We start from the raw sequence: 25,841 nt of genomic DNA, 5'->3' as shown, positions 1-25,841 counted from the left end.
ATGGCCTGTAATTCACATGCTAGTATGGACACCCCGGAGTTCAGAGATGTGCAAATAACCACTGCTTCTCAACACCTTATCTTATGCTTATTTTGGAAATACAAAGGTTTTCTTGATACCTATTTTTCACTCTTTATATTTCAGCAAATTAATTGCTGTATACCCGGTATAGAATGAAAACCCATTGCAAGGTGCACCTCATTTATTGGCTCTGGGTACCTAGGGATTTTGATGAACCTACAAGCCCTATATATCCTCGCAACCGGAAGAGTCCAGCACACGTAACGGTATATTGCTTTAAAAAATCTGACATTGCAGTAAAAAGTTACAGAGTAAAACATGGAGAAAAATGGCTGTTTTTTTCAGCTCACTTTCAATATTTTTTTATTTCAGCTGTTATTTTCTGTAGGAAAACCTTGTAGGATCTACACAAATGACCCCTTGCTGAATTCAGAATTTTGTCTACTTTTCAGAAATGTTTAGCTTTCCGGGATCCAGCATTGGTTTCACACCCATTCCTGTCACTAACTGGAAGGAGGCTGAAAGCACCAAAAATAGTAAAAATGGGGTATGTCCCAGTAAAATGCCAAAATTGTGTTGAAAAATGTGGTTTTCTGATTCAAGTCTGCCCGTTCCTGAAAGGTGGGAAGATGGTGATTTTAGCTCCAGAAACCCTTTGTTGATGCCATTTTCGGGAAAAAAACACAAGCCTTCTTCGGCAGCCCTTTTTTCCCATTTATTTTAAAAAAAACGAAATTTTCACTGTATTTTGGCTAATTTCTTGGTCTCCTCCAGGGAAAACCACAAACTCTGGGTATCATTAGAATCCCTAGGATGTTGGAAAAAAAGGACACAAATTTGGCGTGGATAGCTTATGTGGACAAAAAGATATGAAGGCCTAAGCGCGAACTACCCCAAATATCCAAAAAAGGGCTCAGCACTGGGGGGGGGGGAAAGGCCCAGCAGCTAAGAGGTTAATTTGAAGATGATCCAATAACATTTAGTGATACAAGTAAGTAATCCTTGCATTGTTTTCCTAGTTGTTGTCTGAGTTAATCTAGGATTGTAATTCTATGATTATACGTCTATGATAAATGTGTCACTTAGGCACTCATTTCATGTCTTGAACTGTGTTGGTTCTGTATGGGCGTTTTCAGGGGAATTATGATTAAACTTCCATCTTTCCATCCAAGTGGTACATTTATACTTTATTGTACTATAATCCTTCAAGTCTATCCAAGGGCCTTAAGCTGTCTTGTTGATCGTACATTGGGCTTCCTCTATACTAAGCAGCATTTTGCATGGTCATGTGGGTTTCTTCAGAAAAATCCAGACTACTGTAATACTTGCCACCACTTATGGTTTGCAAACAATATGTTTGTGCTGTTTTCGGCTCGTTTATGAGAGCACAGTTTAAAACTGTTTTTCTTTATAAACACCCTTAGATAATTTTATGTAATATTTTAAAGATGCAAAATGCGTCCTCTGTTAGAAAAGCTTGTGAATGTGGAAGGATTTAATATATTTATTTATCTTGTGATGCTATCTGTTTTACAGAAAGAAGCTATTGCGAGAGAGCTGTACAGTGGATGTGCATGATCCTGGTGTCAGCAGCCCTGATAGGGTTGTTAATGGCATGGGTGTGAACACTGCTTCAGAATGGAACAAGAGTATCTCAAAACACTGCCTCTCCCCTTCCCCTCCGTTTCAGTCTGCTCAAAGTCCCAGTAACTTGGACTGGGAGAATGAGCCTCTGGGAAACAGCCCTCCTTATGACTACTCGCATGATTATCCTACCCCTTCTCCTCCATCTCCTGTGAGGAGGAGATCCCTTCCAGAGTCCAATGACACTAACAAATTTCAGTTGACAAAGATTTCTCAAGCCCATGCTAGTTGTGGTGCAAATACCAATACCGACAGAACGCTGAACCCTTTAGTTCCAGTCGTAGGGAAGGGCTCTGTTTTCACTTTTCAGGGAAGCAAAGGGGCGGTGAAGCCAATGCTTTCTTTCACAAGGGCAAATGGGAAGGAATCCTCACTCACCAAGGGACCAACACTTTCCAGCACTCTTTGCTACACACCAAAGACTGGTCAAGAGGACAGAGTCAGTTGGAACTTCCCAGATAGTCTGGCTGCCACAAGCACTACTTCTAAAGTTCATAGCAAGCTAGACTCTGACCTTGACATCGCAGCCAGGGATGTTTCAAGAGCAGCAGAGCTAGACTTTGATATTGATAATTTTGAAATTGATGGTTTTGATGATGATGATGTCCAATTGGTTGAACTTCCCCGAGAGAAACCTGTGAATTCACAGCTTACTGCAGCAGTCTTTCCTGCTGTGCGTGAGGGACAAACTGTGAAATCATCCTGGCAAAACTCTATGACCCTTTCAACCACCCAGGGGAATGGGCCAGGACTTCTTTCTGTTGTTCACAAGCCAAGCTTCTCACAGACCAACAAGAGCAGCCCCGGTGTCACAGGTAAGGGCTTAAGAAGCCTTCCTTTGCAATTTTTTCAATGGCTGTTATGAAGTCAAGTTGCAATGTATATGAGGGGTCCTCAGATATGCCTCAGATAGGCTTGTACAAATTAGATAGTTTCATAGCTAGTGAAAAATATCTAGAAAGGAATCCCATTTGGCTGTGGCCATTCATTTCAGTAGGATGGCCCATCTGGCTTATGAGAAATGTGATTGTGCTGGTGCAAAAATGTAACCCGGTGTGCCCAATTAAACATCTTTTCACCAAGAACAGTACACGCTTAATTTGGTGAATAATACACAGACCTCTGGTGGAATAGTGACACTCACAAGTCTTTGAGAAATCACACTTGAGGAGGAAGGGCACATTGCAAATGGAATGTACCGGTCTTTGCTCATGAAACATTGCAGCTTGTGCAGATAGCCAGCAAGGGACTTTATTACTCGTACAGGCAAGGAAGCATATGCCCCCTCTTTCTGCTCATTTGAAAGAATGCATGGCTACAAACAACAGTGATAGTAGAATTTGCAAATTGCCAAAAATCAAGAGTTCTAGATTCATAATGATTCCAGAGAGTCAAATAAATATAGCAGTGTTGGACTTTGCGAATCTTGTTGCCTGAAAAAAGGTTGCCATGTTACTAGAGTTCCAACTCTGAAATCTAAATTGGCACAGCAAGTGACGTAAGTGAGGTATCTACTCCATGATCCAGAGCATCTTGGTATATTGGCATTACACTAGCTCCTATGCCGAAGCAGGGGAACGGATATGATAAGCGATACTGTACATTATTATAGTAATGGTTGTATTCCCACATCAGGGGTTGCAGTCTGATCCCAGATACAGTTTTACTGCAGTGCTTTCTGCAGGATTTGGACAGTAGTCTGTTTTGCCTTGTTACAGGAACAGTGCTTGTCTCACAGCAGTAGTTAGACATAATGTTATGGGTTGTTCATACATATTACTTCAAAATGGGGGTGACCATACTGACCCACATTTTCTGCATTCAGCGGTATAACATTGGTTCCTGCATGGATTCAACACTGATCCACTGGCTTCTATTCCATTAATACTGTGTCAGATATTGCACTACATGAGGATGTTGACAGAATGATCCCAGACTGCTATTAAGATTCTTCAGTTCTTTTCACATATATTCCCATGCTGTGGGCGGTTTAACAACTTTTAACAGTTCTCCCTTCACAGCCTCTTGGAGGGATTTGGGCTTCCTGACAATATGTCTACTTTGGGGGCTATAATCATTAAAGGGAATTGATGAAATGCTGAACATTTGTAAGTGTGCTTTAGAGAGACTTTTTATCTTCAATAGATTCCTTGCTGAACAAGTCTTCGTTGCTCAACCCTGCGCATGAGCGGTTTCGTGGCTTCAGCTTTCCCCATTCCAAAGAAATGATGAAGATATTTCACAAGAAATTTGGTCTGCATCGTTTTCGGATGAATCAGCTTGAATCTATCAATGCATCTCTGTGTGGTGAAGACTGCTTTATCTTGATGCCAACTGGTGGTGGCAAAAGCTTGTGCTATCAGCTTCCAGCCTGTGTATCGCCTGGTGTGAGCATCATCATCTCCCCTTTGCGTTCACTGATTGTCGATCAGGTGCAGAAACTGACCTCATTTGATGTAAGTTTACTTGTGCCATATGGAACACTTACTTCACCATTTTCTTGCTAATGTTTGTTTCAGAGTTGTTGAAAGGCAGGGATTATGGGTGAAGCCAGGCCTGTTTCTTTGAAATAGTATGTTATTTCAGTAGCTATTGCTATTATGGCGCAAATGCTGTCATTGACACATATGCATTTTGTGCAGTACATGCAATAAAATACTTTAAAAGGGTATTTTGTGAAACAATAGTTTTTATACGCTAAGTATTTAAATAGCAGTTTCTTATCAGGGCTCCAGAGCAAAATTCAGAAGAGGCATATGCTATGCTATGTTATGATTAGAGTGCTACTATAACCAGTTTGATTTTAGTATTAATAAATCTATAATGAAAGGTGGTATGTTATGGATTAAACTCTCTTTCCTTGGTGTTCCCTTGTGCCATTATGTACCCTAGCCCTTTGTTTCCTGTTTTGCCATCATCAATGTGCTAACAACCTTGTTTTTCATCACCCTTTTGGTGGGCCTTTTCCAGTCTGGATGAAACATCAAACTTTCAACATGTTATTAATGTCTGGGTGTGTAGAAAAGTGTCATCTTTCTGGCGTAGTAACTGCCACTTTTTGCCTGATGTCAATGTGTTTGGACTATAGTTCACTGAGATCCTGCGAACCAGGACCCCAACAACGGTGCTCTTTCCCCTAAATGTAGTTGTTGGTAAATTTTCACACCCAAAATTGCCATACTGGTGCACCACTGTAGGTCCATAGTGTATGATACCTACGTACCCAGGGCATTGTTGCACCAGGGGTCTCCTATGGGCTGCAGCATGTATTCTGCTACCCATGGGAGCCCATGCAAACTGACTGCGGGCCTGCCATTGCAGCCTGAATGACAGGGTGCATGTACACTTTCACTGCCAAATCTAGCCACTGCACTTAGACGTTATTAGTCATCCCTCTGGTAGGCCCTTCAGCCCAAGGGCAGGGTGCATGTTTATAAGTGTGAGGGTACCCCTGCACGAGTAGGGTACCTCTATAGACTCCAGGCCAATTCCTGGACTCTGTAAGTCCAGGGAAGTCATCTTAAGGTATGTAGTGAACACTGGTCCACACAAGTGGTCCAACTACATAATGGTTTCTCCAAACCTAGGCCTGTTTGGTATCAAACATGTTGGAATCATGCAATTACACAGATTCCAGTGTTAGTTGCATGATACCATGTACTCTGGGGTTCCCTAGGGGATTCCCCAGTTCTGCCTGTGCAGCCTTGCGGGGTCCAGCTGCCAGCCCACTCTGCTGCTGACCCTAGACACTGCTCTTCCCTCTTGCTGGTGAGCAAGGCTCATGCCAGAGGAGCAGAACAAAAGATTTCCTGCAAGGGAGAGGTGTAACCACCTCTCCCTGTGTATTAGGTGTCTATGGTGTGGGGTGCCGTCTGAGTGTCACCAAACTGCTCTGAAGGGCACATGTGGTGCCCTCCTTTCATAATCCGGTTTGCACCAGTTCAGGAACGCCTGGTTCCCGCTCTGGCACGAAACTGCACACAGGACAGAGGAGTGACCATCCCCCTGTCCAGCTCCTTCCCTAGTGAGGTGCACATAGCCCTGCCAGGTAGCCACTTGAATCTGCCATCTTGAAAATAAAATGTGCAGAGGCCCCTGGCTAGGTATATGACGTCTCCGGCCCCCTCTGATAGGTGGGTCACTGCAGAGAGTGACCAACCCCCTTTTAAAGATATTTAAGGGCTCCCTCACTGGTGGGTCATCAGATTCATCAAGCAAGACTCTACAAGGAACTGTCTGCAAGACGTCTTCTGCTCCTGGCCTCTGAAATCCCTGCTGGTCTTCACTCGAACCAAACAAGTCTGCTTCTGGTGGGAAGGCACCCATTGCAACATTGTTTCTCCTGGATCTTGCAAGAATTCTGCAACATCCAAGGCTGTGCATCCTCTAGGGTCACAAGGACTCTGTTTGCACCAGGAAGCCAAAGGAATCTCCCTTGGAGTGAGAGTCACTCCCCTGCAACTGCAGGCTCCTTGAGACTATGTCGACTGGCTGGTGGGGGTCTGCTGTCCACAGACATCTGAAGATCCTGCAACACAGGTGGTGAGTCTTTAGCCTCCTCTGGGTCCTGCTTGTCTTCTATCCAAGTTGGGAGACTGTGGTCCCCTGCTCGTGCCACTGGACTACTGCGACTGTTGCACTTGCCAAGGCTTGTTGACTCTTCCTCTGGGAGATCTTGAGGCTCCAAGAAGCCCCGGCCTCCAGCACTCTACAACATGAAGATCAGCCCTTGTCCTGCGGCTCCTGCAACACTGGACGTCTGTTTTTTAGTGCTGGTAAGGCCTCCTTGTGACTTCCTGTGTCCCAGCGCCTGTGGGTCACTCGTGAGGGCTCCATCAACTTCTGTTGGCCTTCCTGTGTGCAGAGGGCCAGTTCTGACTACCCCTTCTGGGTAGAGTCTCCTGGACCTTGCTGGTCCCCAAAACTTTCGAATCCTTCTGCTACTCCTATTTGCACTTGCCAGTACTTGCTGGTGACCTTGCTGGTCACTGACCCTCCTGTGATCCGGCAAGGAACAGCTTGTAGGTGAATCCTGTGATTTTCTGTAGCTCCTGGACCCCGCAGCTGGACTTCTTCCACCCACTTGCAGAAACGTCATCTTCATTGGCAGGGTGGGCATTGCCACCTGCACCACCTGGGCACCTCCAAGGGTGCTGGACTCTGTCCCCTTCCTTTGCAGGTCCTCCTCATCTGGAATCCGTCCCTGGGTTCCACGAGCCCTGTCCACGTGTCATGACAGCAGCTGACAATCCGAGGCATCCACAGTCTTTCCTGGTGTAGGTACTCCTCTCTTCCCGGTATCCTGGGGTGGGGGCACTCTCCATCCATCCTCTTGCCTGCTGGTTTCCTCTGGGTCCGCTGGGAAGGGATCTGAATTCCACCAACTCCAACCACTACTCTCTGTGTTAGTCTATGGGACAACTGGGTTGCTCGGGCCACTTACTATACTTACCTCTGGTGTTCATAACTGCCCCAACCCCTAGCTAACTACCACACTTACCTTGGCTGGAGTCACTATTTCACATTCCAATTTATTAGTATATGGTTTGGCCCTGCCCTGGGACCCTGTATATTTCTGTTGCTTATTTTATGTGTATACTGTATGTAATATCTCCAGAGGGAGATCTACAAATGTCAGTTTAATAGTAGTGCTGTATAAACTATCCTTTATTTTTGCAACACTGTGTGGCTCTTTCTTGTAAGTTACTGTCTGACTACTGTGGTATTGCAAATGCTTTACATACCTCCTGGATAAGCTTTAGCTGCTTGCCTCAGCTACCCCTAGAGAGCTTCTATCTGGACACCTATTCACTATCACTAAGGGTTTCCTGGACTCAGTATAGGGTGCCACACCATAGGTGTACACCATAAACTGAGCCAACCTCCTACAGGGTGGAACCAGCCTCCTACAGAGTGGACCGTCACTACACCCACTTTTTTTTCTGACTTCCCACTAGTGTAGCTTCAGTGCTTGATGTGCCAATGGCCCTCTTGGGTTGACACCAGCCTTTAGTCTCTTTTCTAAATCTCTTTGTGTCTCTTAGGTGTGCCCTTGTGCCTGCTCAGCCAGCCCTCAGAGGCCCCTTCCTCTAATTACCTTTTGTTCCATTGCTGCATAAGTGTGCCCCCGCTCTGCACCCTTTGGCAAGGCCTCTTTCTTACTGGGACCCTCCTTCAGTCGAGCTGACGTATTCCTGTAAAAAACAAATATAGCTTTAGTTGAGGGCTCTTTGGTTTGTAGAAGTGAGTTTTAGGGAGTTGTAGCAGCAAGTATTCTGGAATCCCATAGAGAAGAATAAGATGATTTAGACGGCTGCAGGAGATTGGTGGCTATGCTATGGTTATGACATCATTTCCAGTTTGGGGAATTGTAGTTTCAATTACCATTGGATGCTTTTCATAGCTTTTTAAGGCTGCTGAGTTATGAACAAGGGAGAATTGATGCATAATCCTAGCCTTTGGTGCTGACATAAAATCCTCTCCACAAGAGGTGATGAGCAACCCAGCATTGCTGCTAAGGTACTACCAAAACAGTGAGATGATCTTAACAGGTCCTTAACAACGTCAGTATAGGGATTTCTATTATGGGTCTTGGGGAAAAAACTACATCAAGTGTTCTTACATCAGTCAATGTGTTTCCTTACCAGTAGGCCCTGGCCCCATCTGTACAGTTAAGACAAGTAGCCTTCATTATATACAGAAAGATAGTAGAACAACCATGTTTGCTACACCTTATTATAATTACTTGTTGAGAGGACAGCTTACAGCAATTCTCTTATTTATTTTCCTGCATGATCATGAGAACATACCAGTTTATTAACAAAGCTAATGGGCGAACTGTTCAAACCACTGCTCAGCTGTGACCTAAATTATCTCTCTTGGAAAATGACCTCTTGGTACTAGTTATATGGGCAAAAGGTTCAGGCATTCTAGTCAGCTAACTCCTTAACAACGTTTTTAGTGACAAGGTGATTCCTAGAACTCAATCAAAGTTTTTACCAAAAGTGATTTTTAATTTTGCCATGGTCAAATCTGTTTCTTACTTGAGATGCTTCCATAAACTGCAGCCCAAGAGCAGAAGCCTGTTCACATGTCTAGTTTGGAAAAAATCATCCCTGTTATTTGGAAAGGAATAAATCTTCAGGATTATGAATAATGAATTTGTGGGTCTAGTTGGAGTTGAAAAAGCGGAACTATCTCTGTGCTAGTAACCACAAGGTGGTTAATTTAATGCATAGTGCCTTCTAGATCCAAATGATTTCTTCTCCTCTTGGTTCCATGATAGCACATTTAACTACAAGCAACATGACAATGACCATGTTTTGACTTCCATGCTGCTAAAGTTTGTGAACTTCAGTGGTCTACAATTTGAATTGACAGCCATCAGTGGTGCTGAAGTGCCTGTCCTCCCGTTTGTTGAGCTTACAAGTGAAACTGCTTCTTCTACTTTGGCGTACCAGTTTTATTTCATATTGATATGAGGTGAAGCTGATCTGATGGCATGGGTGAGGCTGAGCGCCTGTGCAAAAGGGAGGAAAATCATTATCTTTTGCTTTTAATATTTAGTTTGTGTGCAGAATGCACCAGCCTCCTCCCTGTTGGGTAGGTGTCAGTGAGTATACAGGAAGGGAGAAACAGTTTAAACTCAAATAGTCCCTTAAGCAAGTTATGTAATTGGAGACCACTCTAAAGAGTTTTTCTGTCATTATTTTAATCTTTGTATACATGCTTCCCATCAGGGACCTTAGCAGAAAACTTTTAATCTCATGCCAGTCCTGGACATCAACACACAAGTCTGCAAACACATTTGCTTCCCCCATAAACTGATGATAGTTGTTTGCTTGTTTGCTGTCTACTCAAGCCTGCCAGAATACTAACTGGAGAAGTTCCAAATAGTGCAGATGGTTTCTTTAAGACACATCTGTAAACTTGGCACAAGTGACCTCACCACTAAGGGACCTATCTGGACTCCCATGCCTTTACTACGAACCAAGATCATTTTGTACGTTTCCTTCAGTATGCTGCTCTCTTAAAGATCTCTTCTTTCACATCCTAGTTCTTGGGCAGAGGAGAGGAGGTCAAGTTTCTCCTTACAACCACCTGCACTCTGGAACAACTTACCCATCAACAACACCCATTTTCACCTTAATGTCATTCAGAACGATCCAGTTACTTCCTCTTCATGCAGTGGAAAAAGTATCCTTTAATTCCTTTAGGCAGAAGCTTTATGCCAGGAATTTACAGCCATGTGGCGGAACTGCCTATTATGTTATTGTGATGTGCAACAAAATTACATTCAAAGTGAGTTTGTCCCATCATCTTGGTAAACTATGGCCCCCAATTTTTAAATGATTTATTTGGGTTATGACTACAAGATTGGCAAAGCTCATTTGAGTGCTGTCACTGATTTAGATCTCTAAAACTTTGTTGAATGTGCTTTTAGTATTCTACGTTGAAAAACTGTTGTCCTCATTGTTTTCCATGAACTGAAGCCGCATGGTCAATACCAACACAAACTCAGCTTAAAGACGTTCTTTAATTTGGATTTATAGGATCTAGGTTAGTTGTGACACAACAATGTGTTTTCCCTGCAGATGAAGCATTTGCAGCACATTTGACTAATGTGACCAATTTGACTGCCCAGGTATCAGAGTTGATTTGAAAGCTTCCAATAACAGCTATGCAGGAATCCTAGGTTCATGTTCTAGAGATAGAAGTCTGTAAATGTTCAGTTTTGTTTTGCTTCTTACAGTGCCCTCCTGCTCATAACTGCTGTTTGAACCATGTGGATTTGTTTGTTATTTTAACTCGACACACTTGTTCTTCATCTTCTGTTCTCCTTATCCACTATGCAGATTCCAGCCACTTACTTGACTGGTGATAAAACTGATTCGGAAGCTAGCACCATTTACATGCAGTTGTCCAAGAAAGATCCCATTATTAAACTGCTGTATGTGACTCCAGAGAAGGTAAGCTTGGGGTCTTCAGAGATACAGGTACATAGGATAGTTGAAGAATATAAGAGTCTCATTTTGGGGCGGAGATGAGTGGGTCTCGGGGGATATTCTCCTAAGATGGGACTGTGGACAAACCAGAAAGAGCTGAGTCTGCCGTTAATCAGGGAGGTGGACAGGGAAGTTAAAGGAAGGTGGGTTTCATTAACGTGTCAGTAAAATAAAGTTTGTGTCATGGTATAAAGATGAATAGCATATGAGGGGGCTCAAGAAGTAACTGTGGGGAATTTTTACAAAACTGGGTGTGCGCACTAGGGTGATCGAGGAGAGGTGGAAATGCTAGGACAATGTGGTATAGGGTGTAAAAAATAGGCCATCACTGTGACTCGAGTAGTTTGGTTGTGGGAGAGTGGGTGTGGGGGGGGGGGCTATAGTGATGTGATATGGGCGGCGGGGCATGCTATGGAAAAAGTTGTTTGAAACAAATGTTGGACTTTATATTATATACAAATGTGAACGTATTACCCTGCTGGAGATCCTCAGTAGCACATGAAACTGAAGGGGCAGATACTCCCCCTTGGTGAAGATCGCTCTGTTTGGGGATGAAGTTTTATTCAGGACCAGTATAATATATCACTGTTAATGTTCACAGATCTGTGCCAGTACCCGGCTCATTTCTACCCTGAAGAACCTCTATGAGAGGCAGCTCCTTTCGCGGTTTGTTATTGATGAGGCACACTGTGTGAGCCAGGTAATGCTGATAAATGATGAGCTCTGTATTTGTACCTTGTGATTATTTCTATGCTTATGTTGTCTATAAGCTGCACTGTGTGTGTCAATAGTTTTGTGGTTGTGTAACATATGTAAATATACATATATATATTATTAGATTTTTGCATTTATAAAGCAGTACATAACAAGTAGCAATACTGTTGTGATGGCAGTCTTGGAAAATGTTTTGATCAACACAAATATGTGTTTTGAATTTTAGATTTAGCAGGAAGAAGACTACATGGAGAGTGAGACAGCAAGCTATTTAAAGTTAATACATAGTTAACACATATAATGAAAGATCTGAGGTTGCTCTTATAGCAACCAATAACTGTTGGATGGTTATATATGAGTTCTTTAGGATGATTTTTGTGTACAAGGAGATGTGCTTGCTATCAACATGCCTAGTTCTAACAATAATGAAAAACATTAAACAATATTGTGACAGCTAATGAATATGGAGAGGTGGGTTTTCATGGTGATTGTAACGTAATTAGTAAGTCACTTTGAAGCAGCAGTCAGTGGTCACATATAAGCATTAGGTGTCAACTGTACTAGCAGTTTAGAGGGGATGGTAGTGAAATGGGGGGCTGATTCCGTTGCTGTGTAGTCTGTGTCTGTGTCCCTCTAGAGTCCATGTCTGCGGGCACTGGCCTGTCTTGTTGCGGAGGATGTGGGTTTTTTTGTGGATATTTACTGGTGTTGGAGCAGCAGTGGCTGCTTTCGGAGGTGCAGGCTTTTCTTGGGGGCATTAAACTGTCCAGTCCGTGCTCTGCTAAAGCCACGCACAGGTTGTCCCGCTTATTAGCGACTGGTAATTTACAGAGTCCATGTACCTCTTTGTATGAAGCTGCACCTTCATTAGCTGTGAAGCGTTCAGTATCTGCTCCCCAGTGTCGTATATGTGGGCCAGTGGTAGATTTCGAGTGCATGGTAATGGTTCGCTTTGTCTGTATCAATAGTATGTCGGCAAATTTAGTGCCTGCTTTCCCTCATTCAGTTTATGGTGCGAGGCCTAAAAGGAAAGCCTCTGGTGTAGCTTGGGAGTCTCTGCCAGACACATGTTTAAGTATGTCTTGAATCAAATACCAGAATTGAGCAATGGTAGGGCAGCTCCACATCACTGGATAGGAGTCCGCTCCCCCTACAGGACAGCGAGGACAGTTAGCCATGGTGATGTTTCGTGATGTGTTAATCAGATGGGGAGGTGGGGGCCATTCATCTCCATGTGTCTGGTAGTATTGTATTTGTTGGATTCTAGCGTTGCGGAACACCTTTCTGGGGTATTTGAGGAGAGAAGCCCAACCTTTATCGCTGAGCAAGTGCCTCAGGTCTCTTTCTCAGCAAAGTTGGAGATTATTTAATGGAGGTGAGCATAATGTGAAGACTGATTGATAGACCCCATATTGAAGAGGGTTTGCATGTAGGTGTGCAACCTTGGGTCACAGTTAGTGATGTACAATAGGACTTGCATTCAAACTAGTAATGTTCTGTGAGACAGGAACTCAGGTGCGCTAAGACCAGTGGTATCTGAGTGTCTCTCAAAGGGGATTAATACATTAGCCTCAAAAAAGTCTTCCAGTGAGGTGAGGCCAGCTTGTTCCCATCTAATCATCACAGAACTGATCTAGTATTAGTGTCACTAGTAATGGGAGGGGAATATTGGATGTGTAGGATTGAATATCTAGGGTGTGGTGGAGAATCCGCCAATAGCAATGTTGTACAACCCCCATAGGCAAGGCTGAATATTTTGTGATTAAGAGGACTGGCTAGCCCAGGGGGCTAATAGATCCATCTTTATGGATGTCTTGTGTTGCCAGGGTCCTCCAATTTCAGTTGAGCTAGCTACCACTATAGCCATTGAGTCTTTGCTACTAAGTAATAGAGCTCAAAATCGGGTACTCCATGTCCTTCTTGGTCTGGGTGCCACCTCAGGGTGGACAGGGCCACTTTAGAGTCACCCCCGTTCCAGATCAATTCCTGTAGAAGACCATCTACAGTTTTAAAGAGCTACATAGGTAAATTGTATGGTAGAGTAGTATAAAATTAAAGTAGCCGTGGGAGCTTCACCAATTTTGTTAACGCTATCTGACCCGTCATTGTCAGGGGGGTGGGATCGCCAAAAGGAGACCTGGGACCGGAGATAATGGACCTCTCGGACAATCTTACAGTCAGTGATATTGGCGGTACTATGGTAGACCTGTATTTAACAGTGGTCTCCTCCCAGCGAGGGTGAGTTGCCACAGTTAGCGGGATCCCGTGTCACAAAGGATAGATACTACTTTTGCCCAAATTGACATTCGGGCCAGACATCCTACCAAATTTGAGCTCTCCAATAACCTCATCAGTGTGAACCTCTACATTCCATAAGAAAGGTAAAGGTTGCCTGCATATAATGAAGCTGTCAAAACACAAACAATATTTAAAGACCAGCAGGTACAGGGTCCCCACGAAATAAAAAGCACAACTGTATACACAGGTATAGTAATGTATGTTAAACTATTAGAGATTAGCTGATAGTCAGTGTTTTTGACAGATGTACAATATGGAAAGATTCCATTTTAAGGACAAGAACCATCACCCACCATAAAGTGGAATGTCAGAAACATTGACAGTCAGCTAATCTCTAATAGCTGAACATAAATTATTAGACTGTGGTATACTGTTGTGTTTATTATAGTGAAACTTTGTCAGTTATTTTGCCATTTGGGATACCCCATCGCCCACCGATGTTGCAGAGCTGTGTTGCTAGGGGTTCCACTGCTAGGGCCAACAGGAGGGAGGAAATAGGACACTCCTGTCTGGTTCCCCTACCAACCTGCTAATGCTAAGATATTATTTGGCCTGATATACCGGTACTGTGTGTACCCTCGCTGTGGAAACACTATGAAGAGAGGTAATCCATTTATAGAAGGGCATGCCCAACCCATGCAGTCCAAGACTTTACGTAGAAGTCTCCAGAGAATCAAAGGCTTTCTCTACGTCGACCAACACTACTGCTGAGTATTTCGACCTGGTATGAAACTGATGTGGTCAGTATGAACTAAGCGGATGATCTGTGGTAGCAACCTTTTTGCTAGGATTTTACTCAGTATTTTATAATCCACATTTAAAATTGAGAAGTGGGTGGTACTGTGACAGTTCTTCTCTGTTGTCTCCCGGGTTTTAGGAGAGCTGTAATTAAAGCCTTTCACGTGGTGGGAGGGAGTTGAGTCTGTGTAAATAGCTAAATTGGGTACTAATTGGTCTGCAAAAGTAGCATGGAATTCAAGTGGTAGCCTGTCTGCCCCCAGGGTCTTCCTTTAAGGCAGCAAATAAATGGTGTTGTTGACCTCAAGTAGGGATTTAGGGATACCCAGTTCTGTACCATCTGAACAACCAGTGAAGGTAGGGGGATAGCATCCAGGCAGTTATCTTCTACTGTATCGGGTTCAGTGTTAGCATTGGTATATAGTCGCTTATAATACTTCAGGGACTGCTCATTGATTGAGGTTTGGGTATGATGGAGGGTACTCCTCTGAGTCAGTAATTCTAGTGAAATTAGTATCTCATTTTTAGCCAAGTCAATGTTTGTCCCCTTTGTTATGCAACCTACTCATATATGCTGTGTAATCTAAGCAGCGTTGCTGCTGCACATGTGTAGCATGGTTCTCTAGCTGAAAGGAGGCCAGGAAGGTATGGGGGGTCTACGGTTGATTGTTTCTCTGATTCTCCGATATGATTGTTAAGGATATCAAACTGTCGAGCAATGTGTTTTCGCTCCCCTAGCAAGGTTTCTATGCAGTGTCCCCATACAGCCAGCATAAAGGCTTCCCAAATTGTCAATAGCCCCCTCGTTCTCACTGAAGTAATGTTCTATGAATTCCTTAGTGACTTGCGGAAAGCCGGATCCTCCAGATTCTCACTCTGGAGTTTCCATGCAGGTATAAGAGTGACTTGCAGTCCCAGTTGATGCGTATCAGAAGGTGATTGTGATCAAAGATAGTGCTGCCAAGGTATTCTGCCTCGCTCATCTCCCACAGCAGACCAGGGTGCGTGACAGAGTGGGTCAGGCGTACATGTATATCATGAACTGTAGAATAATAAGAGTTTTTGTGGGAGTGTGTATATTTGTGGAGCGATTCGTCGATAAGTGTCTAGTGGTGCAAGCAGCTTCTCCGGGTCTCTGCCGTGGTATTTGCAGGAGTGTTACGTAAGGCGGCAGTGGAAGCATTCCTGGTATGTGTCTAATACCGCATTAAAATCCCCTCCGAAAATTATTGTGCTTTCAAGTAGAGCCATTAATGGAGACAGGGAAGAGTAGAACTCCGGTTGACTGTGTTTGGGGCATAAATGCTTCCCACCAATAATGGCCACCAGTAACGATCTAGTATGCCTACTACTATGACATATCTCCCATCTATGTGTTGACACTGCACCCGGGACCGATCCATTTGTGCGTTGCTCTTGCATAAGATGCAATACACAAGACACGGTGGACTCTCTCAAATGTGAAGCATCTCAAAAATGCCTGTGGGGTGATGTGCTGTGATAAACATTGCCAAAATACTGTGTGAAATCATTACCCTCCACAACTTGGCAACCCTACAATGGGGACATTGTTTCGTATGGCTTTCGATGTCTTCAGGTCATTCTATAAGGAATCAAATTTTGGAGGTAAGTTCTAGCACCAGTTTTTGCAGGTTTGATGTCTGCAATAAGAGTTCTTGGAGTGTTGTTTCCATGCTCAGCACTTTGTCACACAGCTTGCGTCAAATTATCTCAGAAGGTACCTGAGTTAACAGCCACCCTGCCCACCTTCACATCCAATGTAGTTTTAGTGTCCATGACGGCTGTGGGATTCTCTCTAGTGTTGCAGGGGCAAGGTCATGCATTCCGCCCCAGGCAGTGTGGCATCCAGTCCAGGTTTGAGCATATCAGCAGGCCCTCTTGAGATGGTTCGCGATCGAGCAAGTCTGGCCCAATGAAGTACGTGGTCGTAAGTTGGTGCCAGAGCAACCCATCTCAGAAAACGATTGACAACTTCACACCATAGATCTTGGGGTAAAAGCAGTCTGGGTAAGACCTCTGTGAGGTGAGGGTATAATTATCGTCCTTGACCTTCAGGGTGTGTGTGAGCTATGCCCTGTGGCCTCCAAAATGTGGGCCCCAAGTTGATCGCAATGGCCACTGACTGGGTCTTTGAGGCTGCAATGGCCTGTGGAAGCTTTTAGATATCTACTCTCCAGGCTTCGCAGATGCATGAAGTATAAAGTGGGGACTGTAAGGTATCTGGAGAGGGAGCAATGTTTCCTCGTAGTTCAGTAATTCTTGTGCTTTAGTCTGTGGGGCATGCATTTTTCATATATGTAATGCAGCAGTCGAGCTGCAAGAGGCTGAAGGATTAATAGGGCCTTGTGTTCACTGTATTTATATTGTGGCTGGTTTGGGGCCCTCCTCCCCAGTTTTGCTGCATTCTGGTGAGAATGTGCTCTAATGTGCCTGGATAGGCAGTGCTCCATGGGTTTGGCCAGCCCTGCCAAGTAACAAGCATCAGGAGTTAGACTAACACATTTCAGTGTGGTGGTCCGCATCACCGCATTAAAATGAAAACTCACGCATAGAGCCTCCTCAACTGTCAAGCTGGAGCGCTGCTATAATTAGTACTGAGCAAAGCGCGTGCAGTCCACGCTGCTCACATCCTTTAGGGGCTGGCTCAGCTGCACTCGCTTTAGCTCCATGAGTGCCCAAGTGCCGCAAGATGCTACCACCTTAGGGTATGGCCTCCTTTTTCAAAGTGTGGCCGTGGTCGTCCTCTTGTCTGCTCCCAGTGAAGCAGTGTGGTTTGAAGAGCTGTAGCATTTCCAACTAGGACATGTACACTTCCAGTCATGAGGGCCGTGAATAACAATGGTTTTTCTCAGTTCTAGTCTTGTTAAGCCAGGTCACCAAAACTGTATTCCCTGCACCATCAGCCATTCGCAAAGCCCTTTATGTAATGTATGCCCAGTCATACAGTGTGTTTTTGTCTTAAATCAAATATGTATAATCACTCATTTGCATCCATGGATTTGAAGCAGTTGCTCCTGCGTTACTCACAAACTCTGCGCTACCATGGAAGTAGCAGATATTTTTCACATGCCATAGGACTCTTTGTGATCGGACAATAAGGGTGTCATTGCTTTGTAGAGACCAAAAAAGTGCTGCTCTACTGTGATGCTTTTATGGGCAGTTTTTGGCGTTATGAAGGTACAGTCAGTGTGGACGGGAATATGCTTCCTGTCTCTGCCACTTGAGGAAAGTCTTAAAAACTTCCTTCAGGACAGGTGTAGTCTGAGACTGCGCTCAAGCTTGTGGGAGCCTTCATGACCTCCATGGGTCTGGAGAACGTAAATGCAAAGACATACAGTAGTGGTTTACTTGTCACTCCCATATCATAGGTAGGCCCTTGTACTGCTTGTGAGTGACTGTGCAGAGAACTGTAATTTGTTGTTAATGAAGCACAGCACCTGTGTTTTGGTGCATACCCATCGGGCTTCTATGCCCTCTTAGCTAATGCATTACCCAGTTTAGTCTGTCATGTAGGTCCATGGAATTTCATTTATGTAAGAATACAGGCATTTCAAACCTTTAAACAAGCAGGACAAAAGTCTACAATTCATTCTACTGCTGTTTCCACCATTCTTTCATTAACATCTTTGCTTTTTGGTTATCTTTCAGGGTACTCTAATCATAAAAGACCCCAACAGAACTGCAATATATACGCTGTTTGTGTACCCTTACACAGTGCATAGCTGCCAAGTTTCCCAGGTCCATGTGTGATGTGTTTTTCCAATTCAGTTTTTTTTCCTTTGAATTCTGGGACTTGAATTCCTGTTTTATAATGGGATAAACAAGTCTACAAATCCCAGAATTCCAGTAAAAATCCTGGACTAGAGCAGCACATCACACATGGACTTGAGAAACTTGGATAGATTCCAAGATGGCCAACAAGGAGGAGCTCCTTAAATGAGCTCCCAGTTTGTGGGATAATATATCTGTAAATATACCTGTTTTTGCCCTGCCAACCACCTCCCAACTTTTTTATCGCCATCAAACGAGACCTCAAGGGATTACCTTATGATATAAACTGGCTCCATTCATGTGCAAGACTGGAGGATTCTCTCCTCGGTTGTTTCCTCGCCAAGCAGTCTGATGATCTCTGCCCTCACGATAGCAGAGATTGATGCCCAGTGGCCACTCGGCTTGACCTCCTCTCCGACCTTGGGGTTTTGGGGGTTTCTGCACTGCCAGCATAGAGGTCTCCATTTTCTTTAGATGGTCTGTGGAAGTGATCCTGGCCTGCCTGATGTCTGTCTCTCTGCCCACAGTAGGTGGTTCCTGTGTCCATCCAGCGCCCCCTGGATTTGCCCCTGGTGAGAATACTCCTGCGTCACAGAGGTTGAGTCCTGCATTTCTGCAGCCTGGACCGTGTGGGCCTGGTAGGTGGGCTGGTTTTTCAGGCCTGACACACTTTCCATCGATGACTGCTGCCCCTGAGCCTGCTACTGCTTGGGACTGCTCTCTGCCTTTGAAGGATGGGCTGAGCACCTCGACAGCTGCCAATTGTTCCTCCTACTGCTGACCTGTGTCCTGTGAGGGTCGCCTCCAAGGGTCTGGACTGTTCGGAGGCAGCGGAGTGATCTACCTTTGCTGCTGTGGGATGCCTGGGCCAATGCTCATCATCTTTGGGTGAGTTGGAGCACTTGGTCTAACCCCCCCCCCCCAATCCCTTTCACATTCCCTGCTGACTTAGGCCTTATGGTTGCTCCCTCACTGGGCTTTGTTTCTTGTTTGGGATGGCAGCACAGAATTGTGCAGATCGTGGATGTCTGTGCCTCTCTGGCTGCAGCATCACTGTTCTCTGGGTATTTGGCAGCTCTTCCCCTACTTATGAGACTGTCCATACTTTTCATGCTGTTGTTGGCTGCCTTCGTTCCGGTTTTGCCTGCCATCCACTTTGGGTATTGCTTCCTTCCCCAAGCAGGTCCCATTCGTAGAATGGTGGCAGAGCAGTATAATCAAAAGAGGACTTTAGGCATCCCGGACACGAAAAGAAAAGAAGGACTACAATTGACTCTGATAGAATCTCTGTTGGGTGGGCATCTTACACTAGTAGGAGGAATACCACTACTCTATTAGAAGGCTATGCTAGCCCAGACCAGGCAATCTTTCACTACTACACATGATCTTGCCTTATAAGAAGAGCTGGGTGGGAACCCCATTAGAGCAATTTTTCTCTTTTTATTAGAAGCTCTTAGGGTCCTAAGTTCCTTCTTCCTCCTCACTTACAGCTCCTCCAACTGCTCTCTACTCATATGCTTCCACCCCTTCAATTTAGTCATCTATTCTGCAGTGACTTTTGTTCTCAGTAGATCTATCCTATACATCTAGACTGTTATATAACTCCTATTATCCTCTGTACCGTTACCTGTCATGGAGCCATACGACTGAAGCACTACAGTTATTCTACTTACACAGGTTGGCTGCATTGCTTTCAAGATCAACTACCCTCCAAACCTATCTAAAAATGCTGCTAAGAATTTTAAACAAAATTCTCAAGTGAAATTTTGAAACGCTCATATCGGATTCCTACCTTTGCCCTAATAAAGGTATTTCGGTTAATGACCTTATCTTCTTCACCAACCGAAGAGCTCAATGGAGGAGAGCTATAACCTCTCTGCTCCGAATTAGCTAATCTAAGTAAACACCCCACAGGCCACAAATCACCATTATTCCCTCAACGAACTTCAAGGCCAAAGCAACCATTTCACTGTACAACAACAGAAAAGTGCTAATCGGATCGTCTGACAGGAACCTAGTGTGGTTCATCGAAATCTTCTTGAGGATCAAAACCTTGGTATCGGTCAATGCCCCCTCTACCTCCACCTCCAGAAGCTCTTCCTCACGCTCTTCAATTGAAACACTGGCTTCACCCAGTTCCACTTCTACCCTATCAGCCACACCTCCACTTGACCACTAGCTCACCCACAACACCAGAACGAACACTATTTGCTCTAGAATATCAGTTCTTACTGTTGACTCCTGTCTCTTCCCCTCACTCCATTTATCTGTCCTGCCCCCTCCCTTAGGTCATAGTAGGATGGAAACCAATGCACAGGGCTCTGGATTTGTCAACAACCTCAACTCAATGATACTCATCTGGCTTGCGCACTACTCCCCTCATACTGGAGGGACCTCTCACATCGTCAGACCCCAGTCCCAGCTTCACCCTTTCCTATGTCACTGACCCCTCAACTCTTGAGGTCAAACACGATTCTCTAATTAGAGACCTCCAGATAGTTAAAGATGACCTCTGGAACCTTATTCTCACCAGCTTGAGAAACTTTGGAAACCCAACCAGTCCACCAAGTTAACAGAATCCCACACTCTAATCAACACAACCCACCCACAGTGAGAAAGTAGATCAGCTCCTGGCATGAGACAACAATGTTCAAGCACACAACAACCATGCGCTGGAGACCTCGGCCACACTCCAATACCACTACCACACGTCTGAGCGTCACTGACCATCTATCTGAGGCTGACATTCACTCCCTTCTACTATCTTATATTGCTACACCTGAGGACTCATCTATCTCACAGTTCACTAACCAGACCATTCCCTCCAACCCTCTTAGAAAACCTATTTTCGACCTGAGAGCCTTGAATAAATGCAACATCTTACAAGTCCCCATAGCTGACCAAGGGACACTAGCAACCAAATCTCATATCAAGTCAATGCTTCTCAACTGCAGGTCTGCTGTAAAACACACAGCGGACATAGCCGATCGCATCCTTGCACATGACCTTGACCTCCTAATCTTAACGGATACCTGGCTCAACGATACCTTCTCACCCATCCTGGACATCCTAGTTCCACCCAACTATGACATCAGAGTGGACAAATCTGGTAAAACGGGGGAGGCATATCCTGCGTTTATCACTCCTTGCTCACCCTGAAATATGCACAGACTTCTTCAGTGTCTTCCTGTAAGTATCTAGGTATTGATATATGGAATAATAAGACGGTGTGCACTCTCCATATTTTCTACTACCCCCGGGCAACAACTCACGTTTCATCGAACAACAAATGGAGACACCTCGACCAACTCAGTCCAACGCACCAACCAGGTCTTTCTTGGTGAGTTCAACGTTCACTGGAACAATTCAAATGACCCCTTACTGAACACCTTCAAGGCTTTCCTTTCGTACGTCAACCTGACCCAATCATGCAATGGCCCAACACATAACAGAGGCTCCACACTTGATCTCATCATAGCCAAGGACAATGTCATACAACTGGAATCCATATCCCCCTGTGACTGGTCAGATCACTACCTAATCTCCTTTTGTATCTTGGAAAATATGCTGTTCAGACAGGGGCAACCACTTAAACACACACATTGGTCCATAGACCTAAGAAAAATCAATCTAAGTGATCTAACTTCTATTAGCAACAACCTCCTACCCTGCCTCCCCCCCCCCACTAACCGTAGGAATGTCAGTGACCTTACTGATCACTGCTTCCGATTGATGCCAGACGTTCTGAATACAATTGCTCTGAACCAACTAAAAAGGATTCCCAACAAACACCCCAAACCCTGGTTCAACAGCAATCTTAACGAGGAAAGGTGAAACTTAAGGCTTGCTGAGAGATCCTGGAGAATATCTCCCTCTTTAACACACCCCAAACACCTGAGATCGACTAGAAGCACCTACAATAAACACATCAGAAAATCCAAAGCAGAATACTTTAGGACACAGCTTGCCAAAAACAGACCCCAAAAATATTTGAACTCATCAAGCAACAAGCCTCTTGCAACTCTAATACCTTTTCAGTAGACAATGGATCTTTACCTAGCAGAAATGATTTCTCTGCCCATTTCATAGGAAAGACAATGAAGATCGAATCAGATCTCCAACTTGCCTTCCAGCGTCTACTAAACCATTCCCAACCCGGCCTCCTCCCAGGGCCTCTAATTATGAGATCTCCCCAAACCAGCTTTACTACAAAGAACAAAGCTACTTGGAATACCTCCAAAATTCCAGACGAAGTCAACATACTCAAACGAATAGTATCACAAAAACGCTCCAATCACTTCAGTGATCCTTTGCCTGCAAAACTCACCAAAAAACTTAGATCCTCTATTCTCCCGCTCTGGACTATGATTGTCAATTGTAGGAAGTTGGCTCTGTATGTACTGTTTCAAAGTAAGAAATAGCATGCACAGAGTCCAAGGGTTCCCCTTAGAGGTAAGATAGTGGCAAAAAGAGATAATTCTAATGTTCTATTTTGTGGTAGTGTGGTCGAGCAGTAGGCTTATCAGAGGGTAGTGTTAAGCATTTGTTGTACACACACAGGCAATAAATGAGGAACACACACTCAGAGACAATTCCAAGCCAATCGGTTTTTGTATAGAAAAATATATTTTCTTAGTTTATTTTAAGAACCACAGGTTCAAGATTTACAAACAATACTTTAAATGAAGGGTATTTCACTTAGGAACTCTAGGAACTTTGAATTAGCAAAATAGCAAATACAGTTTTCACACAAATGGTAAATAGCTATTTTAAAACTAGGCAGTGCAATTTTCAACAGTTCCTGGGGGAGGTAAGTGTTTGTTAGATTTGCAGGTAAGTAAACCACCTACAGGGTTCAAAGTTGGGTCCAAGGTAGCCCACCGTTGGGGGTTCAGGGCAACCCCAAAGTTACCACACCAGCAACTCAGGGCCGGTCAGGTGCAGAGGTCAAAGTGGTGCCCAAAACGCATAGCCTTCAATGGAGAAGGGGTTGCCCCAGTTCCAGTCTGCCAGCAGGTAAGTACCCGCTTCTTCGGAGGGCAGACCAGGGGGGTTTTGTAGGGCACCGGGGGGGACACAAGTCAGCACAAAAAGTACACCCTCAGCGGCACGGGGCGGCCTGGTGCAGTGTGCATACAGGCATCGGGTTCGCAATAGGTTTCAATGGGAGACCAAAGGGTCTCTTCAGCGATGCAGGCAGGCAAGGGGGGGCTCCTCGGGGTAGCCACCACCTGGGCAAGGGAGAGGGCCACCTGGGGGTCGCTCCTGCACTGGAGGTCGGATCCTTCAGGTCCTGGGGGCTGCGGGTGCAGTGTCTTTACCAGGCGTCGGGTCTTTGAAGTAGGCAGTCGTGGTCAGGGGGAGCTTCGGGATTCCCTCTGCAGGCGTCGCTGTGGGGGCTCAGGGGGGTCAACTCGGACTACTCACGGTCTCGCAGTCGCCGGGGAGTCCTCCCTGTAGTGTTTGTTCTCCACAAGTCGAGCTGGGGGCGTCGGGTGCAGAGTGCAAAGTCTCACGCTTCCGGCGGGAAACGTGTGTTGTTTCAAAGTTGCTTCTTTGTGGAGCAGAGCCGTTGTCCTCGGGAGTTCTTGGTCCTTCTAGATGCAGAGTAGTCCTCTGAGGCTTCAGAGGTCGCTGGACCCTGTGGAACGCGTCGCTGGAGCAGTGTCTTTAGAAGTGGGGAGACAGGCCGGTAGGGCTGGGGCCAAAGCAGTTGGTGTCTCCGTCTTCTCTGCAGGTTTTCAGCTCAGCAGTCCTTCTTCTTCTTAGGTTGCAGGAATCTATCTTGCTGTGTTCTGGGAGCCCCTAAATACTCGATTTAGCGGTGTGTTTAGGTCTGGGGGGTTAGTAGCCAATGGCTACTAGCCCTGAGGGTGGCTACACCCTCTTTGTGCCTCCTCCCTGAGGGGAGGGGGGCACATCCCTAATCCTATTGATTTCTAAAAGTCAGAGTCACCTCAGCTCAGGACACCTTAGGGGCTGTCCTGACTGGCCAGTGACTCCTCCTTGTTTTTCTCATTATCTCTCCTGGACTTGCCGCCAAAAGTGGGGGCCGTGTCCAGGGGGCGGGCATCTCCACTAGCTGGAGTGCCCTGGGGCATTGTAACACGAAGCCTGAGCCTTTGAGGCTCACTGCTATGTGTTACAGTTCCTGCAGGGGGAGGTGTAAAGCACTTCCACCCAGAGCAGGCTTTGTTTCTGTCCTCAGAGAGCACAAAGGCTCTCACCACATGGGGTCAGAAACTCGTCTCTCAGCAGCAGGCTGGCATAGACCAGTCAGTCCTGCATTGAACAATTGGGTGAAATACAGGGGGCATCTCTAAGATGCCCTGTGTGTGCATTTTTTAATAAATCCAACACTGGCATCAGTGTGGGTTTATTATTCTGAGAAGTGTGATACCAAACTTCCCAGTATTCAGTGTAGCCATTATGGAGCTGTGGAGTTCGTTTTTGACAGACTCCCAGACCATATACTCTTATGGCTACCCTGCACTTACAATGTCTAAGGTTTTGCTTAGACACTGTAGGGGCATAGTGCTCATGCACCTATGCCCTCACCTGTGGTATAGTGCACCCTGCCTTAGGGCTGTAAGGCCTGCTAGAGGGGTGACTTAACTATGCCACAGGCAGTGTGAGGTTGGCATGGCACCCTGAGTGGAGTGCCATGTCGACTTAGTCATTTTCTCCCCACCAGCGCACACAAGCTGGCAAGCAGTGTGTCTGTGCTGAGTGAGGGGTCCCTAGGGTAGCATAAGACATGCTGCAGCCCTTAGAGACCTTCCCTGGCATCAGGGCCCTTGGTACCAGGGGTACCAGTTACAAGGGACTTACCAGGGTGCCAGGGTTGTGCCAATTGTGGAGACAATGGTACATTTTAGGTGAAAGAACACTGGTACTGGGGCCTGGTTAGCAGGGTCCCAGCACACTTCTCAGTCAAGTCAGCATCAGTATCAGGCAAAATGTGGGGGTTAATTGCAACAGGGAGCCATTTCCTTACACAACTCCCCCCCCTCCTCCCCCCCCCCCCCCCCAAGCCCACAGTCCAGGAGACTCAGCCAAAGCTGGGAGAGTCTTCCTAGTCTGTCAGGCGAGGAAGAGTAGAGGAAATAGGCTGGTTTGTTGCAGGGCCTACTCTGCCTTACATCCTCCTGTTCAGGTAATTCCCTCTGGGGAACTGACCCACTTCCGCAGTGATAGGACCTAGTCTGAATTGTCTCTTGTCTGTGCTTTGAATTTCTTCACCCATTCTCTCTATTTTGGGGTTAGAGGTATCCACTTCTTGTAATCTTATCTTAGCCATGGTCACCCCTAGCTTACCCAAAGAGGTTACCCAGAGCTGGAGTAACCCCACCATGACCAACAGGGTCAGGGGGTCTAACTTGCTATTTGGCATGGGGTCAGACCACCATGCCAAGGATAGTGCAGCCATAAAGGCTAACACCCAGCAGAGGCCACTGACAGCTGTCAGTGCCCAGAACCACACCTTTAGCTCTTCACCTGCAAGGGAAGGAGCTACGTTACAGGCTTCTTTGGGTTCAGGGTGCCTGTCTGCTGTGTAAGAGTGTGGGGTTACTACATCTTGTAGTAAACACCCTTCTTCCACTCTTTCTTCTGTTAACTGAGGAGCCA

General features: G+C 45.4%; 1 protein-coding gene across 6 annotated transcripts in view; it reads left to right on the top strand.

The window, feature by feature from the left end:
- Positions 1-25,841, top strand: part of BLM (BLM RecQ like helicase) — a 386,095-nt gene that overhangs the window by 181,258 nt on the left and 178,996 nt on the right. For all 6 annotated transcript variants that reach the window (XM_069222975.1, XM_069222977.1, XM_069222973.1 and 3 more), the window contains 4 exons: positions 1,558-2,480; positions 3,811-4,121; positions 10,521-10,634; positions 11,272-11,370. In XM_069222975.1, coding sequence (XP_069079076.1) covers positions 1,558-2,480; positions 3,811-4,121; positions 10,521-10,634; positions 11,272-11,370 — 1,447 coding nt within the window. The remainder of the gene's footprint in view (positions 1-1,557; positions 2,481-3,810; positions 4,122-10,520; positions 10,635-11,271; positions 11,371-25,841) is intronic.

This window comes from Pleurodeles waltl, chromosome 3_1 (assembly GCF_031143425.1).
Source record: "Pleurodeles waltl isolate 20211129_DDA chromosome 3_1, aPleWal1.hap1.20221129, whole genome shotgun sequence".
In the NCBI taxonomy this organism is placed as follows: Eukaryota; Metazoa; Chordata; class Amphibia; order Caudata; family Salamandridae; genus Pleurodeles; species Pleurodeles waltl.
This window is presented reverse-complemented; position numbering and strand designations above follow the sequence as displayed.